General features: G+C 36.6%; 1 protein-coding gene across 30 annotated transcripts in view; it reads left to right on the plus strand.

Annotated features, from left to right (window-relative positions):
• The window catches only part of ERBIN (erbb2 interacting protein), a 183,553-nt gene that overhangs the window by 138,298 nt on the left and 20,155 nt on the right, over nucleotides 1-25,100 (plus strand). For all 30 annotated transcript variants that reach the window (XM_085002372.1, XM_085002379.1, XM_085002374.1 and 27 more), the window contains 5 exons: nucleotides 9,245-9,344; nucleotides 16,185-16,306; nucleotides 17,118-17,291; nucleotides 17,709-17,894; nucleotides 22,415-22,529. In XM_085002372.1, coding sequence (XP_084858498.1) covers nucleotides 9,245-9,344; nucleotides 16,185-16,306; nucleotides 17,118-17,291; nucleotides 17,709-17,894; nucleotides 22,415-22,529 — 697 coding nt within the window. The remainder of the gene's footprint in view (nucleotides 1-9,244; nucleotides 9,345-16,184; nucleotides 16,307-17,117; nucleotides 17,292-17,708; nucleotides 17,895-22,414; nucleotides 22,530-25,100) is intronic.

The following is a 25,100-nucleotide window of genomic DNA, read 5'->3' on the forward strand; positions in this document are numbered from 1 at the left end:
TGAAAGAACTGAAGCAGGTATGCCTCTTAGGTTTTAAGCCTGAGAAAGTACAGTATTAGAGTTGCTGTTTTCTGAGGTAAGGAAGAAGGAGAGTAGTAGTTTGAGGATGAAATGAATAGACTGATTTTTTGACATTTTAAAATTTGAGTAATCGTAACAGATATTAAAGCAGGAATGTCAAGTCAGTAGTTGAATATCTATGTTTGGAACTCAGTTATTGGCTGGAGATAAAATTTGGGAGCCAACACTGCACAAAAAAAGGGATTTCACCCTGTAGAAGTACATGAGATTAGTAGGGAAAAAAGATAGAGAAGAAAAAAAATAAAGCATTAAACTCAGGAGAAGTTCTTGTTGTGAATCAGCAGGTTAAGAACCTGACTCGTATCCATGAGGATGCAGGTTTGGTCCCTGGCCTCACTCAGTGGGTTAGGGATCTTGGCATTGCTGCAGGCTGCAGCTCTGATTTGACCCCTAGCTGGGGAACTTCCACATGCCACAGGAGTGGCTATAAAAAAGAAAAAATGAAAAGAAACAAAAAAGCCACATTGAACTCAGAGACAAAAGGGATCCCAAAAGGAGAAAGAGAAGCACCAGCCAATGAGGAGAGTGTTTTATCTAGAGAGCCATCTGAAGGAAGTACTTTAGGAAAGATCTACTATATCAGATGTTGTTGATGAGTCAGGTAGATGAGAACTGCTTGATTGACCATTGTGCTTGTCAAGATAGTGTTCATTACTGATGTTGAGGAGGAGTACTTTTGGTGGAATGATGGGAATGGAAACCTAATTTAAGTGCATTATAGTGCATGGGAAAGAAGAAGTTTGCGGCAGTGAGTATATCTTAGTACTCTAGCTAAATTTCATTTGGACAGTTAGTAGATTAGTATTTCCATATTTGCCTTGGTGTTTGAATTAAATGTTAGTACTTTATAGTTCTAAAGAATAGTTCACCTGTTAAAAACATCTACATAAATGTATTTTGGGTATAATTTGAAGTGTCTAATTCTTAGTCTTAAGGCTTCACAGTGTAGACTATTGTAAATCTCCTTCAACAGATAAGAAATCACCTGTAAAACATCACCAAAACAATGGATTATAGTTCTAAGCAAAAAGTAAAGAAAAATTAAGGGCTGCCTTATTATCTGTAATTATGAGAAAACCTCTTCTCTATATGTATTCTTAGGTTTTCTTAGTAGTAAATGTTTTTTAACAAAACAATATAAAATTAACTTATCTTTTTAATAAATAAATGCTTAATATTTGACTTGAAGCATTTATCTAAAGCTGTATTTTCCCAAGGTTTGGATACACTAGTTAGTCTTATAGTCATAAATTCCATAGTCAGATTTGCTTGGGAGACAGGATTATATTCTTCTTTTGGATTATATTAACAACCTTGATATGTTATGACAGTAAAGAAGCCCTCTTATCTGTATTTCAGGTTTCTCGAAGCTTATAGCTGAGAACTCCTTTCCACCTAATTCTTAACTGTCTTAAGAGCTTTAAGTTAATGTTGATCCATACTTATGAATCAGTCTGTAGCATTTATTTGTCCTATGAATTAGAAAAAGAAATATAAAATGAGGATACTTTTGCTTCTATTAGAACTTGAACACAAGTGGTTACTACATCTTTTATTTTTTTAATTTTTTTTTTTATTATTGTTATTGTCTTTTCAGGGCCGCACCCGCGGCACGAGAAAGTTCCCAGGCTAGGGGTCTAATCAGAACTATAGCTGCCGGCCTACACCAGAGCCACAGCAATGCCAGATCTGAGCTGCATCTGCGACCTGCACCACAGCTCAGGGACTGAGCGAGGCCAGGGATTGAACCCGCAACCTCATGGTTCCTAGTCGAATTCGTTTCCGCTGTGCCACGACAGGAACTCCCTACGTCTTTTAAATGTATGCCTTCATATATATGGAACTCTTAACTACCTAATCTCTCTTAATTGAATATTTACATTTGAGGAGTTCCATGGTGGTTCAGTGGAGTAAGGATCCAGTGTTGACCCTGCTGTGGCTCGGGTTTGATTCCCTGGCCTGGGAACTTCCACATGCCACCTTATCCCCCCCACCCCAAAAAAGAATATTTTCATATGAAACTTGATTTCAACTTTAACAGCTGGATTCACAAAACATTTGCTGGGCCCTGGCTTATGCCAGGTACTTAACAACAGTATTAATGAGACATAGCTCCTGAACTTGTGGACCAAACTGTTAGTATAGTAAACTGTTATGGGTAAATCAATGCCAGCAAATTATGCCAGCTGACTCAGTGAAAATATCTGATATCTGTATAGTTTCTTCATATTTAGTGTTACCTCATTCATCTCCTTGCACCCCAATTTGTTAGTTATTTAAAGCAAAATTGTGGTGATGGGGAGCTTTGTGTTTTCCTCAGTTTGACAAAGTAGCAAAAAAGTAAAACATATGTAATGTTTTGTATGTTATAAAATCTCCCTTACAGTATGAGGTAGTCATTTTGATGTAAAAAAACAAAGTGTAGGCGAAAAAATACCTAAAGTAGTTTGATTATAAATAATGAAAATAAATTTCTCCTGGACATTTCACTGACCATGTAGGGAATAAACCTATAGGCAATACATGCAATAACATAATTTTTCATAAGTCTTTCTGAAGGCTTGAACAGAACAATTGAATATTCATTCCCTCATTCATTTTTGTCATTCTTATTTAAGAACCATTTATTGAATAACACTTTGTGGCAGACAGACTAAGGTGGAGCCAAAAATGGATATTAAGAAGATCGTTTAGTATAGTGTGGTAAAAGACTTGGTAGGGCTGTAGGTTTCAGGGTCAGAGAATGGGAGCATAACTTGAGGTTTTAAAGTGGGTTTCCTAGAGAAGGAGGTGCCTACAGTGCCTAAAAGAATAAGTAAAATTTTCTCAAATGAGTAGTAGCATTAAAGAAAGAAAGCGGAAGAGTGTAGTATATTCACTAACTCTCCAAGTGGTTTTGGGATTAGAGCATAATCTGTGGGATGGAAGAGTAGGACATGAGCTCAAAGAGGTAGACAGGGACCAAGTCATAGAGGATCTTGTATGCCATTCAAAGGAACTTGCACTGTATTTCAGAGATGGCAAATAGATTTTTTAATCTTGGATGTCAACTTTGATAAGTTATGATTTTTTTTTTTAAAGTATTCTAAAGCCAACTCAGGCCCAGTAGAAAATTGTTGTAATTAGATTGACCATAATTTATTGTCTGTACTAGGACACTTGATAGTGAAAGGGGCCTCTATGATAATTGTGAGAACAGCATGTGTAAAATAGGAATGTCAAGGCAAGTTGGGTGTTTGGTTGTTATAGTCATGATCGATTATTCATATATATTATCTTTTACATAGGAGAAGTGATGCTGGGTACATGTCAAAATCTGTTGTAGGAGATAAGGAACCAATGTAATGGATGAGCAGGCAAATGGCATGATCGGATTGATATATTACAAAGGCCTTGGGGGCTACATTATGGAAGATGAATTTAGCAGAAAGGGGGGGGAAGACCTTTTGGAGGGCATTTCCATTCTCAAGGCAACAGAACATTTTGGCTGATACAAAGTAATGATAACAGGGCTAGAGAAGAGACTATATATTTAGGACATAACTTAAAAGGGCATATGAAGAATGCATGTTTGTAAGAAGAGAGTAAAAGCAAAGATTAGCCTTAGAGATTTGGCTTGAGTGACTAGGCGGATATTGATACCATTACCAAGATAGGGAACTCCAGAGAAAGAAATATGTTTAAGTTCCCATTAGGTTTATTGAGTTTGAAGCATCTTTGGTATATCCAAGTAGGCATGTGTAGAACAGTTCCAGTAGCCATGAGCCACCATCACCATCACCACCTGTCAACTTGTTTTAGGTCCTGGTTTCTGTGCTCTTGGTTTCTCCATTCTTTTATTATTATTATTATTATTATTTTTTCCTTTTCTAGGGCCGCTCCTGCTGCATATGGAGGTTCCCAGGCTAGGAGTCCAGTCGGAGCTGTAGCTGCCAACCTACGCCAGAGCCACAGCAACGCGGGATCCAAGCTGCGTCTGCAACCTACACACAGCTCACGGCAACGCTGGGTCCTTAACCCACTGAGCAAGGCCAGGGATCAAACCCGCAGCCTCATGGTTCCTAGTCAGATTCATTAACCGCTGCGCCACGGCGGGAACTCCCATTCTTTTAATTTTTAATCTCTAGGAATTTCTCAGAATAACTCCTGAAGGTATAATTTCTTCTTTTTTTTCAGTGCCTCGTAGATTTATTCCTTTTATTTGTAAAGTTTATTTAAAAGACTTGTGGCATGAGAAGAGATGTATGTGTTTAGCCCATTAATCACTTTTTCTAGGGAATTATTTCATAGCTTTCTATCGTCTCAAAAGAGATTCTTATAAAAAAAAAATTTTAATGTTAGGGATGTATTAGTCCCTAGGAATACTAACATTTAAGTGGCAAGTGGGTTCAGAGCCTTAGCAACAGTGGCCATAGAGGTACATAGGAGTGTGTATGATGGTGTTTAAGTTAAAGGTGAAGCATCTGGCCTAAAGGAAGTAGTTGTACAGGGTAAATGCTATTGAGAAGTCAGTTCACATGAAGTCTGAAAAATATCTATTATATTTTGTCGAGTTATACCAATCTTGTCAACCTGTCTTGACTGTAGCAATGCAATTTTAGAAGTGTATGTCAAACCCCAGGTTGAAGTAGTTAGGGAATAAATAAATGAGAGAATGGAGACATGATTGTTGTTGATTAGTCTTTTAAGATAGTTGAATAAGAAAGAAAAGGTACGGAACCTAAATAAAGAAACTGATAGCTAATGGCAAGGTAAGAAGGGATCCTTTAATATTTTAAAGAGCATGTTTATAAGTTGTTGGAAAGTGGCTCTTTGGAGAATGAGATTAAGAATATTAGGGGGCGGAGAAAAGGAGTTCCCTTGTAGTGTACCAGCATTGTCACTGCAGCTACTTGGATTCCTGCTGTGAAACAGGTTTGATCCTTGGACTGGGAACTTCCACATGCCAAGGGCACAGAGGAAAAAAAAAAAAAAAGAAGAATATTAGAGGGAGTTGAATAACTGAGGTGGAAGCTAGTGGAATCAAAAGTCTTAAAGGGGGAGTTCCTGTTGTGGCACAGTGGTTAATGAATCCAACTAGGAACTGTGAGGTTGCTGGTTTGATCCTTGGCCTCGCTCAGTGGGTTAAGGATCTGGCTTTGCCGTGAGCTGTGGTGTAGGTTGCAGATGTGGCTCGGATCCCAAGGTTGCTGTAGCTCTGGCGTAGGCTGGCGGCTGCAGCTCTGATTGGACCCCTAGCCTGGAAACCTCTATATGCCACGGGTGAGGCCCTAGAAAAGACCAAAAAGACCAAAAAAAAAAAAAAAAAAAAAAGTCTTGAAGGGATGGTGGGTCTAATATTTGTGTGAGAGAGGGCTAATAATCTATGTTTTGAAATGTAGCAGTTACCAAACTTAACAGTTTTTGAACCTTTTGGGGGGTTGGGGAGGTCACACTTGTGGCATGTGAAGTTCCTGAGCCAGAGATTGAACCTGCGACAGCAATCACCCAGGCTGCTGCAGTGACAATACCAGATCCTGAACTTGGTGCACCACAAGGGAACTCCCTTGAATCCTATATTTATTAAAAACATTTTTTGAAGGTAATACCTTTAGAATGCAATTTAGGAAGTCTAGAGTTTTCAAGCAATGCTGGGAGTCTCTTGAAGTTTGTTACCATAAACTTGTTAATACTCATTTGCTCAGTTGTGTAATACAGAGAAAGCACACAATTGGAATAATTCTGGTTTGCAGCTTTGCCAACCCAGGCACAAGAGAAGGTCAGTGCAGCAAGGAGGTCTTGGTGATTGGCAGGAAGGTGGTTATAATGAGATATGGTGAGGCACAAAAAGAGAAGAAGAGACAGGAAAGAATGATGGTGATAAAGTGGAAAGTTCAAGAGAGTGGCAGTCTTGGTGCAGTTGATGAGACAGTCTTGAAGAAGCAGTGGAGTGAGAGATCTGCATGGTGTCTGTGTAACCATAACTCTGCTGGTTGTTATTTTGACTGAACACTCCTCAGTTTTTTCCTCTTCAGGACTTTATTTCTGCCAGTATCTTAGATGTTGGTGCCCCTTGTGGTATTTGAGGTTTGCTTTAGTTACTTTCTCTATATTTTCCTCTGGAAAAGATGTAGTCACTAGCTATATCCTCATTATTCCCAACAGTTACCTTCAGTGCAGTCCTCTTTCCTGAATTTCACTGTCTATTTAACATTGCTCCCTAGATGTCTTAAATTCAACCAGCCTAAAAGTGAACATTTTATCATCAGTTCCAAAGCCCCCCCCCCCCCCCCCCCCGCCAGTTCCTAGTAAAAAGTGCTTTACTAGAGACAGGGCCCTGGGAATGTAATTCTTAACTACTGTTTCTCTCTATATTTCAGTGCGGTTAATCACTAAGCTCTGTTTAGTCTTAACTATTACATTTTCCAGATGTTTTGAGCTTTTTTTTTTTTTTTTTTTTAAATCCCTGTTCCCCCTTCCCTTAAAGATAGTCCACCATCTTCTTTCAGTTAGAGCTACACTGTCCAGTAGACACTTAGGGTCATGTGACTAGTACATATTGAGATGTGCTGTAAGTATAAAATGCACACTGAATTTTCTGTGCTTAGTATGAACAAAGAATGTGAAATATCACGTTAACAGGTTTTTTTGGAGTTCCCTTGTGGTGCAGCAGGTTAAGGATTCAGCATTGTCACTGCAGCAGCTTGCGTCATTGTCATCGTTTGAGTTCAGTCCCTAGCCTGGGAGCATCCCCGTGCTGTGGGTGCGGCCAAAAAAACCCCATAGTTTTTATTAGTGATTACACATTAAATAGCAATGTTTTGAATATATAAAGTTAAATTAAATGTATTATCAAAATTAATTTAACCTCTTTTTACCTCTTAAAAACTTGTGGCTACCAGAAAAGTATAAATTATCTATTGTTCTCATTTTTGTCTCACGTTAAATTTATATTGGACTGAGTTTACTTAGACTGTTAAGGTAACTTCCTAACAGGTCTCTGCTGCCTCCAGTGTTTCCACAGTCCATAATCTCATGTCACCCTAATTTCATCCAGAACCACACTGCAACTCAGGTGATCCTTTAATCTTGTTCTAGCACTAACGTGCTTAAACCCCTGCTCATCCTCTCACTTCATCTCCTCCCCTTCTGTCTTCATTCTCATTTCCCCAAGTGAGTTCTACTCTCTTGGAACATTCTCCTCTTTCATACTTGGTTCTTATCTCATCTTCGTGTAGGAAGGGATTCCTTCAGTAGTGCTTTGCTAATCTCTCAAGACTGTGGTAAGTGAATACCTTACTATTGAATGAGTGATTTTAGATTTCAGAGAAAGAACATTTAACAGGCTGTATTGTAGGAATTATGTCAAGGGAGTGGAATGAATATCTAAAATGAAGTAGTGATAAGTATCATTGGAGTTAAGTGTTTAGGAAATGGAGAGGCTTGATAAATAGTTCTCAGTCTCTTTCTGCCTTTGCACTTGTTGAAAGATGCTTAGTTTTCTTTTTTTTTTTTGCCATTTAGGGCCGAACCCACGGCATATGGAGGTTTCCCAGGCTAGGGGGCAAATTGGAGCTACAGCTACTGACATACACCACAGCCACAGCAACGCAGGATCCGAGCCGCATCTGTGACCTACACCACAGCTCATGGCGACGCTGGGTCCTTAACCCATTGAGTGAGGCCAGCGATCGAACCTGCAACCTCATGGTTCCTAGTCAGATTTCATTTCCACCACACCATGACGGGAACTCCAAAAGATGCTTAGTTTTTTTATAACACCTTTATTAAAATATAAATAACAATTCACCCATTTTAAAGTGCACAATTCAGTGGTTTTTAATATATTCACTGAGTTATACAGGCATTACCACAGTTAATTTTAGAGCTTTTTCAGGGGTGTGATTAGTTTTTAAAAATCTTTCAGATAATTTTGATATGTCCATTAAGTGGATTTCTTTCCTCCTTCCCACCCACTCATCATCTGCTGAGAAATCACTGGGCTTAAAGTATGGCTATGTCATCTACATATCTGTGGAATTACCCATGACTGTGGAAAGATTTGGCATAAAAGAGTCAGAAATAGTTGGATACTATTAGCAAGTCACTGGATATTAGGAAGGGAAATAAAATGGTAGAGGCAGGGTTTAATCATCCTCAAAAGAAGAGGTGTTTTTACTTGAGAGAGGAATAATGATCTCATAGCATTTGTCCATACTAACTCCACCTCCTGAACTAGGGTTTATGATGTGTGGGGGGAAGAAGCACCCTGCGTCTGAGAAGGCTTCAAAAAGGCACTGTCTTTGGGAAAGGAGTAGATCTACCATTTCCATTATCTAAGGAGGTCCAAGAAAGTGTTCAGTGAAGATGTTTGAGATGCTGGACAGTGTCTTTACCATGGAACAGAATGGGGCACAGAGGAAATGTTCGAATGGGAGTAAGATTATAGGATGGCATTAGCTACCTGCACAGCCTTCATAAGAGTAAGTCCAAAGAATTAATTGATAAGGTGTAGGTGAGGGGAGAATTGAATGGTTCCTGCTTGTCTGGAATTTGCCAAAGTTTGTGTTGGTAGGATGTTAAATCACTTGGCTAGCAAAAGTTCTAGTTATATTAAGAAGGAAATTGAAAACATTTAATAACCAGTTAGGAAAAAGTCAAGGAAAAATGAGGTCCAATATAATTGAGGTTTCTAATTGTACCTTGAATAACTTGTATTATTAATAGAAACAGGAGACACGAGAAGAACAGAGAACGTTACAACTTAATGTTTGTTTTGAGTACTATCTTTTCCGCTAAAATAAACCTGCAGATTACTGAATTTTCTCAATCATTTCTACCAAAGCAACATAAAATGGAAAGGCTTAGGTTATAGCATTATTAAATCACTGTGATAAGTAGTTATTGGGCTGTGGATATACTTAATATATGGGAAGTTAAAAAACTGTATTGATAATCAATAATTGCAATACAGTGTAAGTTTGCTTTGTATTAAAAACTAAATTTTCTTTTTAGATTTTTATGAGGTTTCAAGTCAATGCTTAAAGTTTTATTATGTATATTAAAAATTTTTTTTGTAACTTACACATTGACACTTTATAGAAAAAATGGTGAGTACTTGTTCAGAGGATATGTGTTTGCTTTAGGATTATTGAAAATTAAACATTTTTTTTTTTTTCCATAGTCCAAACCCCTGATACCTCTTCAAAAAGAGACTGATTCAGAGACCCAGAAAATGGTGCTTACTAACTACATGTTCCCTCAGCAACCAAGGACTGAGGATGGTAGGAATTTAAGAATCTCTTTTCTTTTAAAAAACAAATACTGACAAATTATAGCAGAGGTATGAAGTGAATTTTAAGTCTCTAAGACTTGTACTAGTTTGAAGAAAATATGGAGAATTGGTTAATAAAGTTCTCTGAAAATGATAAAAAGGGCAACATCTCAGGGTTATAAATAGTTTGAATTTAGAGGGGTATATACACATACACCATTTGTTTCCTTAAATGATTCCTTGAGATTAAACAGTGATCTTTGTCTGTTACAAATCTGTCTGTTCTAAATTATGTTTTGCTCAATGTTAGGTATTCGTGATAAGTGTTAGGTAATTTAAGACTCTTAAACCAAGAAATACTTTGTTCACTTCTGCTGTTGTAGACTTAATACTACCCTTGGATCTGTACACAGGATAAAGATTATTGCTAGATTTCTGACTAAAAGTGTTATTTCTGAGTTCTTTGTTACATTTTGCTGAGGAAGGGGAAGGTACCCTTTACTATTGGCCACAATTTTTTGGGACAAATTTTAGGCTGTGGAGCACATGGTTTCTAATATGTGTTGTACTGTGTGTGTGTGTCTACATGTAATGTATGTGTTACACTTAAGATACAATTTTTATGTGTTTATTTTTCTGAAACCAGTGGATGTCTTTATGGCTTTAAGTTATTTATAAATTAACTCTTAGCATGTAAAAGCACTGAAAAATCTTAAATTAATCATTAGTCTTAATTTATAAAATATACCATATGCAAGTTACATTCTTGAGTTTCAGTTTCCTTATCTTGAAATAATGGTAGTGGTTATCTTTTTCAGGGTTTTTGTAAACATGAGAAACACTAGAAATGAAGTGCTTAGCACCATTACACAATCGCATTGCCTGTTATTATTCTTACATTGTTTTGGAAGCTTTAGCACATAGCTTTGAAACACTGAAATGGATTAAAGACTGAAGTCACTTAATTTTTGTTCCATAACTAGTGATAAATAATTAGAAACATTATTTCTCTATGCGCATTATTTCTCTTTGCAAGAAGGACTAAGACTTGCTTTGATTAGTTATTATTTCATGGGTATGTTTGATGAGATTTATTTGCGTGAAGCAAAACAGTTTAGCTTTTGAATTTAATTAGAAGTTAAGACTTGTGAGATGTACAATGTAAATAGCTTCATTCTTTGGACAGTTTTTGTAATTAAGTCTTGGAGAGTAGATTTTCTCTTCTATGTATTTAAATCCATCCCCAATCTCAATACTTAGCAATGTTATTTGAAAATATATGTCCTTTCCTGTGTTGCCATGAGCTGTGGTGTAGGTTGCAGATGAGGCTCAGATCCCGTGTTGCTGTGGCTCTGGTGTAGGCCGGTGGCTACAGCTCTAATTAGACCCCCTAGCCTGGGAACCTCCATACGGTGCAGGTGCAGCCCTAGAAAAGGCAAAAAGACCAAAAGAAAAAAGAAAAAAAGAAAGAAAGAAAAGAAATATATGTCCTTAACAAAATATATAGTATACTTAATTTTAGGTGGTTAGCATAGTGTTTTATGCTAGTATTCTATAGGTGAATTAGAAATTAGGTTCGAGGAGTTCCCATTGTGGCTCAGTGATAACAAACCTGATTAGTATCCATGAGGATGCAAGTTCAATCTCTGGACTCGCTCAGTGGGTTAAGGATGCAGCATTGCTGCGGCTGTGGTATAGGCCAGCAGCTGCAGCTCCAATTTAACCCCTAGCCTGGGAACTTGCATATGCCGTGGGTACAGCCCTAAAAGAGACCACCCCCCCCAAAAAAGAAATTAAAGTCAAAATAGATATACCAACTCTGGCTTAGGCCCCTGTTCACACATTGTGAGGAATTAGAGTGAATGTTTGAATTCATCAGTAGATGTTTTGTTTGCCTTAATCACTGGGACTTATATCTCAATTTTCTACTTTTCTTCGTGTCTGAAGGTGATTTCTGGATAATAGGAAATCGTAGCAGTGAACATCCTGTAAATAAGACACAAAACAGGGAGTGAATCAGATTTAATAGTTTTCTGTCCCCTGTCTTAAAAGATACAGAAGCAAACTTGGAAAATTAATTCTTACTCTTTATTTTGCTGCTTTTATTTTTTCAGAAGAAGAATAAAAGCTGAAAAATAGGAGTTTCCTGGTGGCTTAGTAGGTTAGGGATCTGGCATTATTGCTGTGGCGTGGGTTTGATCCCTGGTCTGGAAACTTCCACATGCCACAAGTGAGGCAAAATAATAATAATAATAATGAAGTTGAAAATACTAGAAATTAAATACAGGTGCCACACAAACAAAATTATTTTTTCCCTTGTGATCTAGAGTCTCCAAAGGGCAAGTTTAATCTCTGATTTATTATATTAATTTGTTATTAGTGCTTTGCTTACTTTTGTTACTGTCATGTAGAGACTTCAGAACGTTTGGTTTTTTACTTACACTGAAATAACCAAACATGATTCAATCAGTGAAGAAATCAACTCAATTATTAAATGTACAATTATTATTAAATTAATTTAAATAAATTATTTTATGTAATTATTATTAAATGTACAGTTTTGAGTTATTATTAAATGTACAATTTTGATGTTGTTGAAGGCGCTTCCAGGGGACAATCAGATAAATATTTTCTGTCATTATACCTTTTGTACCAATAAAAGTAGTTGACAGATTGTGGCCCATGGACTAAATCTGGCCTATTGCCTGTTTTTGTAGAGTCCACAAGCAAAGAATAATTTTTACAGGTGAATATTTACATCAATTTGATGATAGTAAACACTAATGTTGAAATGTTATTCCCATAGTGAGAATTTCAATCTCGTCCTTAGTACAACTGTATTGCAAAAAATGGTACTCTATTAGTATATTTTACATTTGTCAAAAATCTTGTGGAGTTTTGACTTCTCACGTTGTAGAAGTATCTATATAATACCCTCAGTTTCCTCTCTTGGCTCCCAAAGCTTAACCTATTATTTATTATCTGACCATTTACAAAAAAAGTTTGCTGACCCCTACACTAAACAGTTCTAATCATTGATATACTCATGCTTTGATCTTCTTCTTCTTTTTTTTTTTTTTTTTTTTTTTTTTGTCTTTTTGCCATTTCTTGGGCCACTCCCACGGCATATGGAGGTTCCCAGACTAGGGGTCGAATCAGAGCTGTAGCCACTGGCTGCGTCTGCAACCTACACCACAGCTCACGGCAACGCCAGATCGTTAACCCACTGAGCAAGGGCAGGGACCGAACCCGCAACCTCATGATTCTTAGTCGGATTCGTTAACCACTGCGCCACAACGGGAACTCCTGCTTTGATCTTCTTACTGTTTTCTGTTTTCACGGATTACATTCATCTGACTGGGTTTTTTTTTTCCTATCATTTCAATTTATTCCTTTACTGTTTTTCTTTTAGATCATAGTTTAGGTAAGAAATGTATTTCTGGAATGAAAAGTGGAAGTAGTAAAATAAAATCCAGCCACTTTTAATTTTTGCTTTTGTAGATTCATTTTAGAGTGGAAGAGTCGTGAATAGAAAAGTTGGATATAAGTTTTTAATATTCTGAGTCTTAAGAGTTCATGTTTTTTAAAATATTTCACTATGGGTGTTAAAAGGAGAGCGCTATTACCATTATACTTACAATACTGACTCTTCAGAAACTACATTTGGAATGGTCAGGCAGGTAAATTTCCTTTCAACTGCAAGAAAAGTTTTTTCCTTTATCACAATGCCTCTATGGAATAGATGAGTGAGAAAATATAATGTCCTTGAGCTGGAATTTTTTTTAAACACTTTGAGAGTAGACACTTACTTTATATTTAATTAATTCCTTTTTTATTACTACCAATGTGCCAGGCATTGTGTTAGATCTAAGTATTCAAGGTCTTCTAATCTTTGCTTTCAAAAAGCTCATGATATAAAAGAGGGATAAGGATGGTTAAATTTGAAAGAGAAGGTGTGATTATCTTGGGCCTAGTTAGAGGAATCAGTTTTAAAGATAAAGAGGGAGATTTATAACAGTTAATTTATAATGAGGAAAGCAAGGTGTTGGGGAAACAGTATCAGTCTGAGGGTTTTCACTGCATTTATTTTCTCAGTGGGGTCAAAGGGAAAATTGCCTCTAAAGGTTGGGGCATGGATGTTTCAGGGAGTGATAGTGATTTGGAGGGGGAGAGAAGACTGGACATCATGAAATGTAAGGTGAATGGAGGAGAAAAAAGAATGAGGTTAAGAAACTCGATGCTTATCAGCAAAAATACAGAAGAGAACAATTAAAGCATTATAGGACAAACAGTGTCAGGGAGGTGGAAAAGTATTACAGAAGCTAAGGTCTTGAATATTAGTACTGTGCTTGTGTATCATGGGTAAAGTGCAGATTGACATTGAAATTGAAGGCATTAAGGAACTATGAAATTGTAGTGGGGTCGTCATACATTGTTATCTTTTGGGATATTGGCAGGTCTTAGGTGGAGGGAAATACTCTAGGCAAATACTGCAGTCTTCAAATATGCCAGTGTGATCAGATCTAGTGGCATCTAAATGCTATTTATATATATATTTATAAAATGGTTTTATATATATATATATATATATATATATATATATATATATATATATATATATATATATAACTACTTGATACTCTGAATCTCAAAAGATGTAAGATTTACACCAAAGGGTAGAAAGTGTAGGTGACCAAGAGTTGACAGGAGTCAGAGGCATTGTAAAAGTTACTTATGTTAGGGTTCTGAAAAAATTCTGGTGTAAAATTGCTTTGACGTAATCTAAAACTCTTAGAGATCTCTGGGCTAGGCTGGTGATTCAGAGTCTTAACCCCCACCCCTGCCTCCAGTACATTATGAACAATATCGGAATTAGGAAGATCATTTATGAATGCCAAACCTTGAATGAAATAGCTTTAAATTACCATGGTACTTTTTGTTGGGACCGACACAAAATCACAAATCTATAATGCTTTAATTGTTAGATCTTCTTCCAGAATCCCTCTGGTAACAAAATAAGCCTAAAATGGGAGGGGAAATCTTCTCAATCCTGGAAATAGACTTTGTTGGAAACTGCTTGGCTCTACTTGCCTTTCCAAATATACCGCAAAAAGTATGTCAGTAGAGTTTCCTAGAAATTTGAACCATGTTGCACAAACAAAAACACTAATTCATTTAATATTAAGCAACTTCACAAAACAATAAAATAAAAAATTTTTTTGAAAGGCAAGAAATAGATTTATTAAGATAGGACGCTTGTGAGAGATGCAAGTAGACAGATATGAAACCTCTGCCAAAAGAAAAAATTCTTTTTTTTTTTTTTTTTGTCTTTTTTAGGGCCACACCCGTGGCATGTGGAGGTTCCCAGGCTAGGGGTCTAATCGGAGCTGTTGCTGCCAGCCTATGCCAGAGCCACAGCAATGCAGGATCCCAGCTGCATGTGCAACCTACACAACAGCTCACAGTATAACGCCTGATCCTAAACCCGCTGAGTGAGGCCCAGGATTGAACCCGCAACCTCATGGTCTCTAGTCGGATTCGTTAACCACTGAGCCATGACAGGAGCTCCCAAAAGAAAAAATTGTTGAGCCAAGTAATGACAACAGAAAAAGCTGAATCCTGGAGCTTCATTCCTATTGTTAGTATTTGATTTCATGGCATTCTTAGTTTGGATATGAGATTAAAGAAGGGTAAGAAGATGGAGTTACTTGTGGCACAGCAGGTTGGGGATCAGGTGTTGTCACTGCAGTGGCTTGGGTTGCAGCTGTGGTGCAGGTTCAGTCCCTGGCCCAGAAACATCCACATGCAAAGGGTGTAGCCGGAAAAATAAAAGGGTAAGAAGCCTAAAATAAGGACTGAAAATAAATGATAATAAAACTACTTTTGCATAAAGTCAAACTGACCATATTTGGGTATTCCAAGAATTTCACTTTTTCTAATAGCCAATTTTATGTGCTTTTAGTCTCTTTTGAGTAGGTATTGTTGTTTTAATATGTAGAAAATAATTTGTGCTTTTATTTTGTACTGCGCAGACTTCTATAAGGTGATGTATAAAAGTCAGACAGATTAACTTTTTTAAGCCTTAGGGGTTTTTTTGTTTATTTCGGGTTTTTTTTGGCGACATCCATGGCATGCGGAAGTTCCCTGGCCATAGATCGAACCTTTGCCACAGCTTTAACCAGAGCCACAGTAGTGACAATGGCAGATCTTTAACCTGCTAAGCCATGGGGGAACTCCAAGCCCTAGTTTTTAATTGCTTAATAAGAAGCAAAAAAACTGTCACAGTTGTTAAATCTTCAGTATTATATCAGATAGCAAGATGTATGTATTGAGTTTGTTAAATTCTCAATTTTCCTGTGTTGATACAGAGACTATCTTGTAATCACTTTATTTACATTGTAAAACTTTATTTTATACAACATTTAATGTAAAGATATAATTACATGCCATCAGGGTAATTTCTTTCTTTCTGTCTTAACCGCCCCCCACCGCATAGTGAACAATATTGGAATTAGAAACATCCAAAACTTGGATGAGATAACGTATTACCATGTTACTTTGTGTAGGAAATTGTATAAAAATCACACTATCAATAGTGTCTTATGTGTTTCATTCTCTTCAGGAATCCTTCTGGTAACAAAACAAGACAAATCATCTTTAAGGAAGAAAAGATGTGTGATTGATATTGTGAAGAAATGTTAGAAACACCAATTGTTAACGTAGAATTTATAGCTGCTGACATTGAGTAGTCTTGATTTATCGTAATGAACAGATCTCATAAAGAAAATTATGAGCAAGTAATAGTTTTTCATTACAGTTAAATACATAGGAGTTTTTTATTTTTCTCTAGTTATGTTTATATCAGATAATGAAAGTTTTAATCCTTCATTGTGGGAGGAACAGAGAAAACAGCGGGCTCAAGTGGCATTTGAATGTGATGAAGACAAAGATGAAAGGGAGGCACCTCCCAGAGTGAGTTTTTCTTTTTTCTTTCAAATTTTAAACAGGTATGCTGATACTTAGTGGATACTATATAACTAATCTGTACTATTTTGGAGGATACAAGAGGTATTGGTTTCATTCCCTGTTCTCAAGGCATTTGAAATTTTGTTGATCCAATACATGTAAAAACAATATAAAATTAATGTGATTAAAAGCCCAATTTCGTATTGTACCTAAATATAAGAGGAATGCAAATAATTTTACCCTTCTCTTTCCTTAATTATTTCTTTATATATATTATAGGGATAAAGAATTCTTAGATATGAATATTTTGTTTCTGTATGAGCTGTTGTTGCAATGATAGGAGTAGCAAATAAACATTTCCCAGTTACTTATGGATGTAATTATTTTCCCCCATATAACTAGCTGAATCACAGAAAATGACAGGCTGACCTTAGAAGTGGTTCCTAGCACATAAGACATAGCTATGTAGGAATTTTATATGTGTTTGCATAAGTATCTTGCTGGAAAACATATATCTGCTTAAAAGCCAAGTGATGGTGTTGGCACTATCCACACCATGTATCTACAAATGGAATATATTTAATTCTGCTTTAAAAAGCTTTCAAAACATTGGAATCTATAACTGTGAGCTTTTGACTAGTGTAAAACCATGCTTTTATTGAGTCTAAAATGCTTTCCAAGGCCTATTGTCTGTCTTCACAGTTATCTGTATGAGCTAGATATGCAATGTAATTAAGATGGATTATAGATTAAATTTTGAGATTGACATTATATATATTTATCTGTATATTAAATTGTACTTATTTTATTTCTCTAGGAAGGAAATTTAAAGAGATATCCAACACCATACCCAGATGAGCTTAAGAATATGGTCAAAACTGTTCAAACCATTGTACACAGATTAAAAGATGAAGAGACTAATGAAGACTCAGGGAAAGATTTGAAACCACATGAAGATCAGCAAGTTGTAAATAATGAAGTGGGTGTGAAGGTTAGAAAACTCAATTCAAAAGCATTGACCAAAACCTGTTTCAAGTTCTTTAAAATTTTTAAAGGATTATGGATATAATGACCTTCTTAAAAATTTTTATTGGAGTATAGTTGATTTACAGTTTTGGGTCACTCTCAGGTATACAGCAAAGTGAATCAGTTATACAGATCTGTAAATTCATTCTTTTTCAAGTTATTACAGACTATTGAGTGGATTTCTCTGTGCTATACAGTAGGTCTCCTTGGTAGCTATCTGTTGTATATATAATAGTGTGTATATATTAATTCCAAACTCCTAGCTTATAATTATTTTATACACAAATTTGTACTCCCAAATGTTCATCTGAACTTTAATACAATAGATATAAAGCTTAAAGGAATATAAATTCTTTATCTTTTTAAAAAATCTTTTATGTAGACATCAGAAAGTGCTACTCCAGTAAAAAGCAAAGCTGATGAAAGAGAAAAGTATATGATAGGAAACTCTATACAGAAGACCAGTGAACCTGAAGCTGAGGTCAGTCCTGGGAGTCTACCAGTAACTGCAAATATGAAGGCCTCCGAGAACTTGAAGCATATTGTTAATCATGATGATGTTTTTGAGGTATGGGTTTATGATTATTCTGGAGTAATGATAACTGTTAAGAATTTAATAATTCATTGTTGCTAACTAAAGATAGGAGAATCCTAATACTGATAGAAGAAAATATGCTAATACATTTACCATTGAGAAATTTTGTAGTATTTGCTATACCATTCATTTACCACTCTCTTTTTCTTTTTTTTTTCTTTTTTGCCACACCCATGGCATGTGGAAGTTCCCAGGCCAGGGATTGAACCTGCAACACAGTTGCGACAACACTGAATCCTTAACACGTTGCATCACAAGGGAACTTCCACTCATTTATTGCTTTAAGTTTAAACACTGGAGTACATACAATGAGTATAAAAGTTTTACTGTGTAAATTAGATTATGGCAGTTCTGTTCTAATTCTGTAAAAAACCATAATAGCAGTTGCTTTTATTTCTGTAACTTAAAAATGAAAAGTTTGCCTTAAGTATACTTTAGTTATTTGACTTATTGAAGCATGTATCATTGATTGTATTTTTTTCTTAAATATATGTCTTTTTTTTTTAAAAGGATTCTTCCAATGGATCAATAAAAACTGAGTTTTTTTAAAGATAATTTTATTGACGTGTACCTTATATACTGTACATTTCACCCATTTAAATGGTACAGTTCAGTGGCTTTTAGTATACTAAAAGTTGTTCAGCCTTCACTACAGTCACTTTTAGAACATTCTCATTGCCCTAGCAAGAAAGCCCATACTTAGTTGTCTCTCTACAACTTCTCTATCCCCCCAGGTCCTAGGCAGCTAGTAATCTACTTTACTGCCTATCTAAACTTGGCTATTTTAAATGGCATTTCATATAAATGTAATGGTACATCACAGGTCTTTGTAATGTTTCTTTCGGTTGTCATGATGTCATTGAGATTATCCAAATTGTAGCATTTATCAAAACTTCATCCTTTTTAAAATTTCTGGGTTATTTCCACATTTTGACTATAATGAATAAGGCTGCTTTATTTTTTTTTATTTTTTTGTCTTTTTGCTACTTCTTGGGCCGCTCCCGCGGCATATGGAGGTTCCCAGGCTAGGGGTCGAATTGGAGCTGTAGCTGCCAGCCTACGCCAGAGCCACAGCAACTCGGGACCTGAGCCGCGTCTGCAACCTACACCACAGCTCACGGCAATGCCGGATCGTTAACCCACTGAGCAAGGGCAGGGACCGAACTCGCAACCTCATGGTTCCTGGTCGGATTCGTTAACCACTGCCCCACGATGGGAACTCCAGGCTGCTTTAAGTATTTGTGTGCAAGTTTTTGTGCAGATAAATATTTTCCTTTGGGTGTATACCTCAAAGTAGAATTGCTGGATCCTATGATAACTCTGTGTTTAACTGTTTGAGAAACTGCCACACAGTTTTCCAAAAGTGATTGTACTGTTTTACATTCCCCGCATACACTGTTGAAGGTATTAAGTGCAACAGAAATTTAGAAAAGAGATATTTTCTGGCTACAGAGAACCAAGGATACTTAAAGATGAAGAAGATATTTAACCTGTATTTTGAAATACTACAATTAGCAAAAATAGGCAAACTGAATGAAGTGTGCAAGGAATAATGAGAGGCAAAGAGTCACATTTAGAAGATGCAGAGAATTTCCCATTGTTGCTCAGTGGGTTAAGAACCTGACATAGTGTTCATGAGGATGCAAGTTAGATCCCTGACCTCGTTCAGTGGGTTATGGATCTAGTGTTGCTGCAAGCTGCAGCATTGAATGCAGATGCGACTTGGATCTGGTGTGGCTGTGGCCATGGCGTAGGCTGGTAGCTGCAGCTCCAATTCGACCCTAGCCCAGGAACTTCCATATGCCACTGGTATGGCCATAAAAAGAAAAAGAAAAGAAAAAGAAAATGTGGAAATGAGCATGTTCCATCTGACTGAATATGTCATGGATTATAGCATGTGAAATAAAGTACCAGAGTCAATGAGATTCTGATTCTGAAGCCCTTAAAAGTTGTGCTAAGAAGTTTGGAATTAATGTTCTATACTATAGTCTTCAGGGAACCAATGAAGACTCTTTAGCAGAGCATTGCTTGTGATAGAGCTATGTATTTATAGAGTTATCTGGCAGCAGCAACTGAATTCTCCAAGTTTGAGGACTTTGAATAATATAATAGAAGAAAATGTGGACTAGAAGGTTAGTTGCAAGAATACTAAAGATGTTAGGTGTGAATTTCCCGGACTTTAAGGAATGAAGAAGAGGGAACAGTTACATAACCATGCCTGAATAGGATGATGATGAAGCCATTAACAGAAATGGGGGTGTTAAGAGAACAGATAGGTTTAGAAGGACAAGTTTGTTTTTAGATACGTGGAATTTGAACAGTTGACCAGACCATCAGGTAGACATATTCAATAAGTAGTTGGAAATTTGGATCCAGAAGATAAATCAAAGGTAGATTATAAATTGAAGAATTGTCTACATTAAACATAATCATTGGAGAAAATGCAATATCCAGGATTAAGAAAGGAAAGAACATGAGCTATAACTGGAAGAAAATTATTTAACATGAGCAAAGGAAACAGAAAAGTGGGAGGTGATTTAGGAGACTACTGTTCCCAGAAGCCCAGTATCCTATAGGGTATATAATTTCATGAAGGAGAAGCTCTGGTCAGTAGTTTAAATGCTGCAGATATCAAAGATTAAGACAGACCACTTTCCCTTCCTTGTCCTGTTGTCTCATTCTTTGCATTCATTCTGTCAGCTAAGTCTTACTAATTGCACAATTTCCGTCAAATTCTTTTTTTCTTTCCCTCACTCCCAGTGCCTAAGGAAAGACATAGTCTTTTTTTCTTCAGGACTGTTGCCGTAGCTAGGTTCCTTTCTGCCAGTCTCTTTCTCTTTCCATACGTCTTTAATAGCAGAGTTATAGTCTTAAAAGATAATCTGATCCTGTGAGTTCCTGGCTTGGCAATTTTCACTAATGACCAACATTTACTTAATTGAGTTCATACTCAGAGCTTAACCTTTTACTATGCAGTCCAGTCTACCTTTTCTGTCTCTCCTGCTACACTTATCTTGAGTTTCAGCTGCATGGAGCCGACTTGCCATACCTTTTATTCTCACGCTTCACTCTCCTCAGAATGTCCTTTCCCTTTTTACTCACTTTTCAATCCTAAACCCAGTTTATGTTCTCTCCCTAGTCTATTACTTAGCAGTCTCTTATGGTTATAGTAGGTCTTGAACAGGGTTGACAAACTATAGACTATGACCCAAATCTGGGCCACTGCCTGTTTTTGTATGGCTTGCAAGCCAAAAGCAGCTTTTACGTTATTGAATGGTTAAATAAAAGTCAAAATAAAAAGCATGTTTCATGAAATATGAAAAGTTGGATGAAATTCTGTTTTACTGGCAGACAGCCATGGTAATTTATTTACGTATTGTCTGTGGCTAATTTTGTGCCACAGCAGCAGAATTGGTTGGTTGAAATAGAGACCATGTGGCTTGCAAAGTGTAAAATATTTACTGTCTGACTTTTTACTGAAATAGTTTTCTGACTCCAGTCCTTATCTCTGTTTTGCCACTCTTGAGCACCTAAAAGTACTTTTAATAAAACACCTTTTTAAGACCTTTTATTTATTTTCATCATATTAACTGGGAGTAATTTAACCTGCAGAGATCTGATTTTATATACAGTATAAACAATGTTAAAAAATTTTTTATCAGTATTTGTTGACTACAGGGTCTTTTTTTTTTTTTTTTTCTTTTTCCTAGTAGCACTCAATAGTAGATAACCTGGGACAACTGCCAAATACCAGAAGAAAAAAAATTATGGAGAATAATAAAAAAAATTCTGTCTTCAAACTGGGCAGAAATTGCCATTAATTCATTTGGTAGAAGAATATCTCAGTCCTGATTCCTTGGAGCCCATTGATACTTGAGGAAATAAATTTGAGGGTTAGGAATAGACTTTTTATTAGAGCACCTTCAATAAACTCAGTTTTTCAATGGCAGGGATTGTGTTTTATTCATTTTTGTTTCTCTGGCGTTTGCCATAGTACTAGGTGCATATGAATCATTAATACCAGTTGAATTAAGGACTACACAGAAAACTACACCTTAGACATTTGGAGTACTGTAATAATGTCCACAGTTTTACTACCTTTTTTTTTTTTTTTTTTTTTTGGTGTCTTTTAAGGGCTGTACCCGTGGCATATGGAAGTTCCCAGGCTAGGGGTCACATTGGAACTGTAGCTGCTGGCCTACACCATAGCTCCTGGCAATACTGAATCCTTAATCCACTGAACAAAGTCAGGTATCGAACCTGTGTCCTCATAGATACTGGTCAGATTTGTTTCCGTCAAGTCACATTGGGAATTCCTTACTGTCATGTCTTGAAAATTTTAAGTCATATGCTAGTTTTAGTCACTATTACCATAATAAGGTTTTATACCTATTCTAAGTATTCTTTTCAAAGTTCTTATGACTTAATATTTATCCATTTCAAGAAACTAAAATTTATTTTTGTAAATTTTTTCTCTTTTTTCTTTAAATTAGGAATCTGAAGAGCTTTCTTCTGATGAAGAGATGAAAATGGCAGAGATGAGACCACCATTAATTGAAACCTCTATTAACCAGCCCAAAGTGGTAGCACTTAGTAATAATAAAAAAGGTTAGATGTTAAAGGAAAGCACTAATAATAGAAATGGACTGAATAAAATTTATAAGTAAATAAATTTTATTAGTCATGTTATTTAAAGCACTTTCTAGAAACTTTTTTTTTTTTTTTTGGGCCTCATCTGCAGCATATGGAAATTCCCAGGATTAAATCCAAGCTGCAGCTGTGACCTATGCTATAGCTGCAGCAACTCCAGATCCTTTAAGCCACTGTACCAGGCCAGGGATCAAACCTGCAACCCAAGCCACTGCAGTCAGATTCTTAACCCCACTGCACCATCACAGGAACTCCTTGACACAGTTTTTAAAACATGCCTTTCTAAAAGATCTAGTCATTATTTCTCATTTTTAAAGAAAAAAATCTCGATACACCTTTTCCCTCATTGATACCAGCTTACTTAGAGACCTGAGCTTTATAGGCAGATAAGCCTGGGTTGTGATTCCATCTCTACCACTTATTTGCCCTGTGATCTTTGAGCTACTTAATTTTGTCCATGTGTATATCTAATTAGACTTAAAATGGGGCTAATGAAGGATTTTGTGAATGTCAAAATGTGTTAGATTATTCAGTATACTCAAATCTAGCACAGTACCTGATGTATAGCAGATGTTTGTTGTTACTTCATCTATCCCACCCCTGTCATCCATTATTTCATATAACATAGAATCTCCGATTCTTGGAAATTAAAGAGTATCCACCCCTTCGATTTATCCTTCCGTCACTCTTTCCCACCAAATATCTGAACATTTCTACATTATCTCCAACAAAGGTTTATCCAGCATTTCCTGGTAGAAGAGGAGGAATATATCTAGGAAAGAATATAAATGCCATGTAGTTTAATAGTATTTTAAAAATTCGGAATCTGGGAGTTTCCATTGTGGCTCATCAGGTTAAGAACCCAACTAGTATCCATGAGGATGCAAGATTTGATCCCTGGCCTCCCTCAGTGGGTGAAGGATCCTCCATTGCTACAAGCTGTGGTGTATGTCTCAGATACACCTCTGATTTGGTGGTGATGTAGCTGTGGCATAGGTTGGCAACTGCAGCTCTGATTCAGCGCCTAGCCTGGGAACATCCATAAGCTGCAAGTGCAACCCTAAAAAGAAAAAAAAATTCAGAATCCAAGATGCATATCTTAAAGCACCTTAAAGTTACAGAGCCCCCATGTGCTACTGTTTTTAACTATAAACACAATCCAGCGAGCTTGAACTGAAATATTTGGAATGGCAGAAATATTCTTAATTTGTATAATCTGCTATGACTATGTCTGTATGTACTATTTCTATGATTTCACTAGAATTGAGTTAGGTTAAAAAAAGGCTTTAGCATTGTAAAGCTATTGTTATCTTTTTATCATTACTTAAAACAGGTACTTTATATAGTACCTGTCTATAATAGAATATGAATATTGTGTATTCCTGTTTATATAACATGAAGAGAGAGTTGACCTTGTGAAAATATCTTGATTTGTTTGGTGTTTGTTTTCTTTGTTTTGGGCAGGGGGGCACGCAGTTGGCCAAGCCCAAGGCATGTGGAAGTTCCTGGAGCAGGGTTTGAACTTGTACCACAGCAGTGACCCAAGTCAGTACAGTGACAATGCCAGATCCTTAACCCACTGTGCCATTGGGAACACCTGGTGTTTGTTTGACTGCACTGCCCTTTTTTATTGTCAGAATAGATGAAAACAATTCCATACATGTGTGAAGTAATTTCTACCCCAGATATGTTTACCACAGCTGTAAATTGTACTCTGTATTTCTTATTAATATGACTTTTTTCTTTTTGTCCGGCACACGACATGGAGTTCCAGGGCCAGGGATCAGATCTGAGTCACAGTCACGACCTAAGCAACAGCTGCAGCAATGTTGGATCCTTAACCCATTGTGCTGGGCCAGGGATCACACCTGTGTCCCAGCCCTCCCAAGATACCACCGACCCCATTGCACCACAGCAGGACTCCTAATATGACTTTTAAAAACTGTAAATGTGTGGGAAAACATATTCACTAAAATTAATTGATGGCCTTAGAAGACATTGTGTGATATCATCATATCAGTAGTTAAAACTAAATCATATTTGAAGTCACTCTAATATTAGTCACATATATATATATATATATATTTTTTTTTTTTTTTTAATCTTTTTGCCTTTTCTAGGGCCGCTCTCGCGGCATATGGAGGTTCCCAGGCTAGGGGTCTAATCTGAGCTGTAGCCACTGGCCTACGCCAGAGCCACAGCAACTCGGGATCCGAACCACGTCTGCAACCTACACCACAGCTCACGGCAATGCTGGATCCTTAACCCACTGAGCAAGGCCAGGGATCGAACCCGCAGCCTCATGGTTCCCAGTCGGATTCGTTAACCACTGCGCCATGATGGGAACTCCTAATATTAGTCATGTTTTTTAAAAAACTAAACATATCACAAAAACAAACTAAATGTATCACTATTTTTAAAGTCTTTAATCTTTGTACGTTAGAACTGAATTTTCAGAGGTGAACCCCTGGTTACCTTCTTACCCATATAATTCTTTACCTTATATATTGAACCAGGGCAATATAAATG

The sequence above is a fragment of the Sus scrofa genome, chromosome 16 (genome assembly GCF_054392235.1).
Source record: "Sus scrofa isolate SSC_HxYL_T2T_F1_AM1 chromosome 16, Sscrofa_HxYL_maternal_Yorkshire_Landrace_v2.0, whole genome shotgun sequence".
NCBI lineage: Eukaryota > Metazoa > Chordata > Mammalia > Artiodactyla > Suidae > Sus > Sus scrofa.